At 38.8% G+C, this 10903-nt stretch overlaps 1 protein-coding gene across 3 annotated transcripts in view; it reads left to right on the top strand.

Annotated features, from left to right (window-relative positions):
* XPO4 (exportin 4) overlaps positions 1 to 3692 on the top strand; it is a 106676-nt gene extending 102984 nt beyond the window's left edge. For all 3 annotated transcript variants that reach the window (XM_037037249.1, XM_037037250.1, XM_037037251.1), the window contains one exon: positions 436 to 3692. In XM_037037249.1, coding sequence (XP_036893144.1) covers positions 436 to 633 — 198 coding nt within the window. In that variant the 3' untranslated portion in view covers positions 634 to 3692. The remainder of the gene's footprint in view (positions 1 to 435) is intronic.
* Positions 3693 to 10903: the final 7211 nt, after the last annotated feature.

Here is a 10903-nt window from a genome sequence, read left to right on the forward strand (position 1 = left end):
CTCCCACCTGCATTTGTGTGACCTGGTGTCTGCAGAGTTGAGTGAACATGGTGTCTATAAAAACCTCTGGGAAACTGTTGAGAGGTTGCTGACTTTTTGCTTTGAAAACACAGAAGAGGCAACACAACAAAATTGGTGCCAAACAGCCTGCATTCTTGCTCAAAGGCATTGTGCTCTTGGATGTGTTAGGTAATCTCGCTGCATATAAGAATTCCTACCTGCAAATGGGAATATAATCAGAGCTTGCCTTGGAGGCTTGTCACAACAGGTGTGTTACCGATGGAGAAGGTTGAGACAGAACCTAGAATGTGTGCTGACTGAAGAAGAGCTAGCAGACTCTGCCTCTTAGAATCCTGTCGTCCAGTAACTGTTAGGACCCACTTGTGTGCCGCTTGAGGAAGATGTGTTCTTATATACACTTTCTCTCTTCGATAGGCGGAGTACTCTGAATTGGTTGAAACATTACTGTCAAGTCAACAAGACCCCATTATTTACCAGAGATTAGCAGATGCCTTCAACAAGCTCACTGCAAGCAGCACCCCTCCTACGCTGGATCGGAAGCAGAAGATGGCCTTCCTAAAGAGTTTAGAAGAGTTTATGGCAAATGTCGGTGGTCTCCTATGTGTAAAATAAAGAACAAAACTCTATGCTTAATTTAGATCCTTTCTGCAAAGTGCACTGAATTGCTAAAAGTCGAGTCTTGTCCTGTCCTCAGTTCCTTGGCCATTGGGGTTTGGGAGAGATTGGCAGTTTGACATGTAACCAATGCAGTGAGACAGGAGAGCTCACCTCCAGTCAGCATTTGCTGTTAGGTGACCACAGTTGGTCACAAGTGTTCTGTAGGTTTGGGATGGTGATTTAACCTTTTCAAAATGAAATTTCATATATGTGCAAACAGATATGGGCACTGTGAAATGTTCAATGCCTTTTCCTTCTTTGTCAAATGTTAGGTGGCTAGTCAGAGTTTAGAATTTTCATCATGAAATATTGGGTGGCTGTACACTCATGTGTTTGGTGATGTTTCTCGAATATTTCCCAACAGCCACCTGCAGGGCTGAGGAGCTGGGCTCAGCTGCAGGCTCTCAGAGGCAGAGTTTCTGTCTATAGGCCATGGGATCCTTCATTTTAATAAACTTCTCCCTCTGCTACCCCAAAAGTTTTGAATCAATACAAGAGATGCTGAAAACTTGGAAGAGGCTTTGCGCTTTGGTGCTTTTCCTCCCAGTGATTCAGTTCTGAGTTTGGAAGAAGGGAAGGCATTGGCAGGTGCTCACTGGCCTCGTGACATTGCCTGGTATGACAGTTATTGTGGAAAACAGGTCTTTAGTCAAATTCTGATGCCTGGACTTGAGGAAAATACATGTATATTTTTGTTCCCTAAAAAGTACTTTAGGAACTGGAGCCATTTCATTGCCTTAATTTTAAGAAGAAAGGACAAAAAAAAAAGCAGATCTGTTTTAGTAAGAAATTCGGTCCCGAGGCCTCAGAGTGGGTTGGGGTGTAAGCTCCCCTGAACTTGGTGCCCTTGTGGCATGTTCTTGTGGCTTCGTGAGGGAAATGGAGGCTCCTCCATGTGGAGTCTGACTCTTCGAGTGTGTTTCTATCCAGCCTCTTAGCTGTGGCCGTAGCGTTCTATTCCGAATGGCTTGCTTAAGCAATAAGTATTTTAAAGGATGGGAGTGACTACTGCAGGTGTTAGACATTGGGACATTGGGGGCAGTAATTATGTTGGAGTGGATATATCCTCATTTCACAGGAGCCATGTAAATTTAGAAGATAAAAAAATCCACTTTGTCTAGTTTGTGGATTCTAATCAGGATTTTACTACTGTCATGCTTCCCTTAAGTTATGGAAATGAAAACTAATTTATAAACCACAGGCACATGGCACAGTGACACTGTTCCAGGGGAGGGGTGTCCTGCTGTGCTCTTGATACCCCTGTGCTAAACTGTCCCTGGAATACAGTGTTACTGTCTGGATGCATGTAGCACGTGCACCTCCACAGCGATGCTGTTTGAAACTGTGTAACTGTTATTAGCAGTTAAAGTTACCAAAACAAGAGCATCTAAGTTACCCAGTTTGGCATGCTACCTTAGACACCTGTCAACGCAGAGCGGAGCCAGGGCTTTGAGAACCATTTCTGTTAGTTGTCACCATCAAGTAACAGTGGAGGGAGAACAAAGTCATCTTAAAACGGCTAGGAAAAAATGTCCTTCACTTCATGAAATATACATTACATTGTTTTTTAAAAAAGACTTTGAACCATTCATGTATTTTTAGATTTCTTTTTTCCCCTTAACAAACCTTGAAGCCATGGCACCATTAACCACTATTTTGCATTGTTCTTGGTGTGGGATGTCTCCCAGCTCTGCACACCTTCGGTGGTTGTAAAGCATGCATGTCTGTGTGTAATGAGTATCGTCCCTTTGCAGAGTGACTGGGACACATAGCTGATTGGCTAGGTCCACTGGCCGTGACAAAACTATAGTGAAGTTTTTAAAAACAAAGGTAAGTAGGAAAGGGATGCTTGGGAAATAAAAAGGCATCTGAATTTAATAACTGTTACTTAGATGGAAATGTATGTGCTAAATTTGTCCAGATGCTGTTGATCGTACTGCAGTGTCATTAGATGACTGTTAACAAAACCAAGACGCACTTCACAGTGGACCAAATAAGCCTTCCGATATCACCAGAATGTGGTTAGTGGCAAAGGGGAAAAGGGGGCAACACTGTGTTTTAGGTAATGGGGACACCACTTAACTGTAGCAGCTAGACTCTTTCAAGGGGTGTGTGTGTGTGTGTGTCTGTGTGTTCATTCGTTCCTGATTGGTATTTGTTTAGTTTGGGTCTTTTCCTTTTTTTTGGTCCAGACTTGTCTTTAGCTATGCTTACTGGCTTTTCATTTTTGTGGGTTTTGTTTTAATGCTGTCGGCCCAGTGGGGGTTAAGATCACTGGCTTACTTTTAGTAAATTGATTTTTACTGTTAAAACTGACTGTTAAGTTGTCCAAAGAGTTTTAAAAACTAGAACATTATTTGTGCCCCTCCCTGTTTAGATGTGTTAAAAGGATACTGACAAGTATTTGATTTTTTTTAGAATTTTGTGTTACATGAAATTTATGTTCATGCATAGTAACCTTTAACCTCTAGTTTCTAGCTTTTTGGTTCGTTCTTTGTCTGATTTTATTTTCCTGGGCCCATTTGTTTCCTGAGGTGCAACCTCGGTGGACTTTGTACTCTCACAGTTGGAGTTGGTGTAACAGTCCCCGCCAGCACATCCTTGTTGCTCTGTCCCAGGGTTGGGCTTTTCGTGGTTTCTCTGCAAGGGTGGCTGCCTGTGCAGCTAGAGCACGTGACTACTTTTCAGTGTCCTTTTCACTGTAATTTGGGTCTTTCTTTCTTGCTGTTTTTTAATTTGTTGGAAGATAGTAGCATGTTAATCTTACTGTATTGAGTTTTTTCCTGGTATAAAGTGTGACATTTTATGTAAAAAACAACTTTGCAATCTTTTTCAAACTAATTTTTAAAACTTAAGCATTTCATTGTAAGCCATGTATCTAATTATATGACATTATTCTGTTCAGATGAGATGATTACTACTCTTTCCCACACTTTTCAACACCCAGCATTTGCATAGCTCAGCCCTCCAGTAGCACTCTTTCTGCAGTCTGTGATTTAACTTTCTCTTTTACAGAAAATGTCGGTCTGTATTTGTAATGCTACCGTTCTCATTTCCGTTAGTACATGTATGAACCCTTCAAGATTTAAGGGAACTGTTGATTTCAAGGATTTCAAGTCTGAGCACCTTAGGAGATCATGTCAGTTTAACCCTTAAAAGACTCCCTTTGTCTGTCACGGTTTTACTTGTCTGTTTGCCACCTCTGTCGTTAGAGGTGGTCATCTTTAGACCTTCCTAAGTTAGCTGTCTGATGGGTAATTATCATTACTGGTTCCTGAATAAAATACTCACTGTTAAGTCAGAAGGAACCTCAATACTTCTTAGGTTTTTTTTTAAACGAGAGAATAAGGAATTGATTTGGATATGTGTTTTTAACACAACTTTCTATAAATTCTTCTACAAAACAAGAGAACTGATTTGAGGATACAGTGTTTTAAATTATTTTAAAATGTGAGTGTATATCCTCTGACTTGGTGAATAACTATGTTCTGAAAACACTGCATTTTAGAATTCTTTAAAAATTGATTTTCTAAAATTAAAAAATGTCCAAATTAGGTATATTGCTGAGCTCAAATTAATATGAAGTGCCATGGTTGAAGTTGAACTTTAAACCTTTTAATTTAGATGTAAGATGTGAAGTATTTTTTGGTCAGTCATAATGGGAGCCCATGACATATTTAGCCAAAGAATATATTTGGTTCAGGTAAAAGTACAAGCTTACTAATGGGCATCCACTCTGCTCTGGACGACTAGTGAAATGATCTGTTCATGGCCTCTAGCTCCCGGTCTTAAGTCTGTGAAGACTGAGCTACTCTGAGGTGGTGGTGGTGGTGGTGGAAGGAGTGGCTTGCACAGGAGCGTCCTTAGGTTCGCATGCACACTGGCCTTGGCCTCCTCACCCCTTGGGGTTTGCTCCTCATCTGTTCCCAGGCTTTCCCAGCAGTGGAGAGGTTTTCTCCTTTTCAGTCTAGATTTTAGGCCTCTGCTATTAGGAGCTGTCAGGTATGTACTAATAGCTTACCTTCTTAGCCTGAAATTAAATACTGCGCCTGCACTACGCATCCTAACAGAAATCTGATCTCAAGTGTGTTCTGAGTTTAGGCTTTCTGGTGTAGTGTCACCTATCACATACAATTATGACAGATTGCAAATACTGATGTTGCTACCATTCAGCACGTGTAAAATTTTTAAAAATTTATAAATATTAAAATTTTAAACTTACACTAAGACTTCGGTTTTGGGGGGAGACCCAGGGACAAGAATACTGTTAATTTACCTCTATTAACATTACTAACAAAGGTATAAAGTTGCATTTAATTTTTCAAAAGATGCTACAATACAATTTTAGGAAATAAGTCAAGGCTATGTGTTGAGCCAGTTAAACGCAGAATATCAAATTGATAAAATTTTATTTGTATTTTTAAATCCATAAATGGGAGTTACTATGTGTCTTTTAACTAAATATTTTTATTACATTTTTGTTTTGACTGTGTGTGATTTGTTCATGGGTGTTTAGTTGGACTATTTTATGAAACTGAAATGATACCGGTTCATTTAACATCACAGGATGATTGACATTGGGGACATTATACAGTTACAATAAAAAAAATAAGAAAAACATGATGACATACCTGTATAGACAAAATAAAGATTTGCATTACCTTCTGGGAGAACACCCAGCCCTAAAAATATATCCAGGACTCAGAAAGAAAAAGTTTTCTTTATGTTCTGTAAATTTAGTATATTTATTTCTATGTCAGCATACAGTCTTAGAAACATATTCAAAGTTATTAGTTAAATCATTGAATTGGGAGTACATTTATAGTAAAGAATTTCAGTGATTTGGGTCATTCTTTTTGGCCTTTCAGGGAATGTGGGAAATTAGTCATTCTGCTATGACAAGCCGACTTTCACTCTTTACCTAATCTTAAATCTTGTATAAATGTGCAATGAAAAGTTAATTTTCTTAAGAAAGAAAATGCATTTTATAAATATATTGATTTTAAACTTGATTTTGCTTTGAATACCCATTGATTTATAATGGTATTTCTTAGGTTACATTGAGATTTGATTTTACTCCAAGGGTGGATAAAGAAAATTCAGGTTTAAGAGGACTAAGTAGAGTTATTTTGAGTTTTCATATTCCCTCTTTAATTATTAAAGGCAGGACTTGGGACACAGGCTAATTAATCATCTGTGATTTGAGAGAGCCATAGATGATTTTGAATGTGCCAAATACAGAAATCTGGTGTTGTTTTTTTAAAAGACGTCTTTAAAATAATCATGCTCTCTAAAATATAGTTGGTTTACAAATGATAGCTTGGTATGTTGAGTATATTATGAATCATTTTGTTTGATTTGTAACCATGGGATACAAGATTGGGGCAATGTGCATTCTTTGTAATCACAAATGGTAGTTCAGTGTCACTTTCTTTTAAAACTAAGTGGAAGGAAAGGGCGAATTTGGTGAAATTTATGAGAAAATCTTGCCAGGACATTCCATACATACAGCACTAATGGCAGCAGACCATCTAAATTTTAGTACATAAATCAATACCCTACTGAACTCTTTCTGTGTAAATTATTCTCCCAAAGGAAAAAAAATTAAAACATGCTGATGGATAAAATATAGTAGATGCTCAATAAATTATATTCTATTTAAAAATTATAAGAACATATGTTGTTGCATTAGGTAAGTGTGCCCTTACACAAAGTCTAATACCTGATAGTCATTATTTTAAAATACTGTGCTAACTTTCCATCAGTACAGTGTGACCGTGTAGCCCCTGCCGCAGCCACTGGGATGGTATTGTGATGGAGTTCACTGTTACTTCCTTTATACAAGAAAATTGGTCTATTTAAGTCAAGGTTTTTAGTTTCTACTGAATTTACTCATCATATTTCTACAACAACAAAAAAACCTAACTGATTTCCAAAGGGAGTTTCATGTATTACTAATTCTTTATAAATTGGAGAAGGGAAATGAGTGTCTTTCCTGTGTAAAGTTAAGGGCTTTACTGCACTGCCCTAGAAGATCTCAATCAGATTTCCTCACTTTAATTAGTTTCTCAAAGCATCAGTGGGACTAGAATTCGGAAGCACCCTTTGCAACATGCTTAGGTTAATTTGAGTAATCTGGTGATAAAACGCTTCAATGGTAGAAAAACATATGAATCTGTGTTCTTGTAATTTTAGTACTTATTTTTATAAAAGGAAAATTGAGTCTAACTTCATCTTTATCTTAAGAGATCTTGCCAGCCCTGGTCAGGTAGCTCAGTTGGATAAAGCAACTGAGTTGCTTTAAGTTGCCCCTTAAGGTTGTGGATTCCATCCCTGGTCAGGGCACATAGGGGAGGCAACCATGGAATGAATGCATCAATGAGTGGAACAAACACATTGATGTCTTTCTGTAAAAGTCAAGTAAAAAAAAAATCTTTTCCAAAGTAATTTTCACTTCTTTTTTATTTTGTTTTTTAATTCTCACCTGAGGACATGTTGGTTATTGGTTTTAGAGAGAAGGAGGGAGAGAGAGAAAAACATCTATTGGTTGCCTCTCTCTTGCGCCCCAGCCAGGGACTGAACTGGTACCCAGGTGAGTGGCCTGGCCAGGGATCGAATCCCCAACCTTTTGGTGTACTGGCTGACACTCCAGCCAACTGAACCATCCAGCCAGGGCTCTTCGTTTCTTTTATGCACCATTTCTGAACAAGAGTGAGATGAACAAAAATCCCTTTTGAAAACACAAAAGGAATAATTCCTGAACTAAAATGGATTTGAAAGCATCTTAAATCCAGTTTTGTCCAAAAATTTCTCTTTCAGAGTATCAAATTGCCTTTGATAAATTGTTTATGGTTTGTAAAAACCACTAAATTACAATGCAAATAATTTACCAGGAGAATGTTAATCTTCACATTTTACTGTGAGCAGGCTGTCTGAGCAATCAGCACTGTTGGTGGAGGTATTACTGAACTTCCTGACTGACATCTGTGGTCACTTTAATGGTAAAAATAACATCAGAATACATGTTACCTGAAGGTAAGTATTGCATTTCACGTGCTGTGAACGCAGTTGCAACTTTTAAAGTTTAAAAAGTTATGTTTCAAACCAAAAATTTGCTTTAACATGACTTGTAAATTATAGGTCAAGTCAGTGTCCTGTGTTTTTTACACTTTTGTGAAAAATACACTGTCTTAAAATTGGTTCTTGGTTCACATTATTGATTTTAGTTTGTTTTATGTATTTTCTTTGCTGCTTCTTTGCTAAGTTATGCCCGGTTTTGAAATACTTGGTTTAGTAGACTTGTTATCAGTTCAGAGCTGTCAAAATAAAAGTAATGCATGGGTTGCTTTAGACCAGGAAACAGTATTCACAATGGAAATTATGGCACTTCTCAAGTTGTAAGCCCGGGTTGAGTATTATTACTATTTGGCAGTTGAGTCATTTACTTACATCCTCAACTTATGCCAGGAAGGATTTAAGGCAATTGTGCAGAATATATAAAATAGAACAGTAATGAAATTGATAAAGAAAATGAAGGAAAGGAAGGTAGGAACATAATATAGATTGATTGCCTTCTGGATTGGAAAATATATCACTTATGATTTGGTAACTTCCAGGTTTAACAAGTGCTTTCTGTGTGCCAGGCACTTTGCTAGAGGGCTTTTTTAAAAGTATATTTTATTGATTATGCTATTATAGTTGTTTCTATTTTTCCTCCTTTGCCTCTCTCCGCCTGGTACTCCCCTGCAGCAACTCCCTCCCCCCTTAGTTCTTGTCCATGGGTCATGCATATAAGTTCTTTGTCTTCTCCATTGCCTGTACCATTCTTAACCCCCAACCCCTGTCTATTTTGTACCTACCCAATTACACTCTAAATCCCTGTACCTTTACCCCATCCTCCCCTGTCCCCCTCTCAGCTGATAACCCTCCAAATGATCTCCATTCCTGTTCTAGTTGTTTACTTAGTTTTTGTGTTATTGATAGTTGTGAGTTTGTTGTCATTTTAATGTTCATTGTTTTGATCTAGTTTTTGTGTTGTTGATAGTTGTGAGGTTGTTGTCATTTTAATGTTCATTGTTTTGATCTTTTTCTTAAATAAGTCCCTTTAACATTTTGTATTAAGGGCTTGCTGGTGATGAACTCCTTTAGCTTTATCTTGTCTGGGAAACTCTTTATTCTTACATTCTAAATGATGGATTTGCTAAATAGAGTGATCTTGGTTGTAGGTCCTTGCTTTTCATCACTTTGAATACTTCTTCCCAGCCCCTTCTTGCCTGCAAATTTTCTTTTGAGAAATCAGCAGATAGTCTTGTGGGAACTCCTTTATAGGTAACTCTCTGCCTTTCTCTTGGTGCTTTTAAGATTCTCTCTTTATCTTTAACCTTTGGCATTTTAACTAGGATGTGTCTTGGTATAGACCTCTTTTGGTCCAACTTGTTTGGGACTCTGTGGTCCCTGGACTTGTATGTCTATTTCCTTTGCCGAATGAGGGTAGTTCTCTTTCATTATTTTTTCAAGTAAGTTTTCAATTTTTTGTTCTTCCTCTTTTGGTATCCCTATGGTTCAGATGTTGGCCCTTTGGGATATGTCCCAGAGACTTGTTAAACTCTCTTCATTTTTTTCATTTTAATTGTTGTTCAAGTTAAGTTTTCTGCCATTTATTCCCATCCCAGCCCATCCCCCCTCCTCATTTTTTTTTGAATTCTGGTTTTTTATTTCTCTTCTGGTTGAATGTTTATTTCTTCCTTATGTTCCAAATTGTTGATTTGAATCCCGACTTCCTTCCCTTCACTCTTGGTTTCCTATGGATATTTCTTTATTTCCTTAGTATAGGTTTTCATTCTTCTCTTATGCCTAATTCAGTGAGATCTCTGAGCATTCTGACCACACCTGTATTTTGAACTCTGTCTGATAGGTTGGCTATCTTGGAATCACTTAGTTCTTTTCCTGGAGTTCTGTTCTGTTCCTTCATTTGGGCCCTATTTCTTTGTCTCCTCATTTTGGCACAGGGAGGGCAGCCTCCTTGAGTCTGTGTACTAGGTAGAGCATCTTTGATCTCCTGTCTTGGCTCACCTGTTAAGTTGTATGGGACAGAGCCTTTGGGTATTGCCAGGGTGGAGCAACCTACTTCCATGCTTTGTGGCTCTGTTTGGAGGGGAGGGGTTGGTGAGGGAACCATGCTGCTGGTGGCTGACTTCTGTGGGCTTGCCTTCCACTCGCCCCTTTTCCAGTCACTTTACCCACTTCCCTTATGCAACTCACTCCCCTCCAGCTGTTGTCCTGGTTATGGTTTTTAGAGTGGGTGGGTTTGTGTAGTTCCCAGCTCTCCTGAAAAACGAATAGTTTTTCCCAGCATCCCAGCTGCCACTGTGTTTACAGCCAGAGGTTATGAGGCCTAATTTTTCCTAGCGTGGTAACCCTGGGCTTCTATGTCTGACCTTGGCGTGGGATTGCTCACTCAGAAGGTGTCCCCCTAATTTTTATCTACCACATGTGAATGTGGGACTGCCATTCTTCCAGCTGCTATATCATGTTCTCTCTGCTCCTCCTTCCCATCTGGATGGATATAGATACTTTAAATCCTTGGTTGTCAGACTTCCATTCAATTCTGGGAGTTTTTCATTCTTAATTTAAGTTCTGTTCCTTTTATGGTTGTGCAATGAGGTAAAGCATATCAACCTATGCATGCATCTTGACTGGAAGCTGGAGGTTTTAATATATACTGAGGAATGCCTTCAACTTGGAAGGTTCTAGGAGTTTCATGCATGTATCCTACATTTGTAATTATTTCTACAGAGAAATGTTGCTGCCTAATTACATTATTTGCCAAACCAGCAGCTGCCTTTATTTCAGCATGGAGACAGTTACCTCCTCTGCTTACTGATGTCTCCTTCTTCGCTGTCAGCTCCAGTAAAAAATGGGGATAGCTGGACCTATTAACCATGTTGAATTTGGGAAGGAAATGTGATTATGGTGGAGGGTCTAAAAAAGTTTTTCTAATTCTCTCAACATTGTACGGCCTCTCATGTCTTGATTTCTCCAGTAATAAAGACTTAGTAGACAACCTGTGGTTCGGTTGGTTGCCCTGAAAAGGGAAAGGTCGTCGGTAAAATTCTGCCCAGGGCACACACACGCCTGGGTGGCAGTTTGGGTCAGGGGCAGACTGGAGGCAAACGATGGTTCTCCTCCTCCTTTCTCCCATCTAAAAATAAGAGTTTAAAGACAT

The sequence above is a fragment of the Sturnira hondurensis genome, unplaced genomic scaffold (genome assembly GCF_014824575.4).
Source record: "Sturnira hondurensis isolate 20B ecotype Veracruz unplaced genomic scaffold, ASM1482457v3 Scaffold0022910, whole genome shotgun sequence".
Classification (NCBI taxonomy): domain Eukaryota; kingdom Metazoa; phylum Chordata; class Mammalia; order Chiroptera; family Phyllostomidae; genus Sturnira; species Sturnira hondurensis.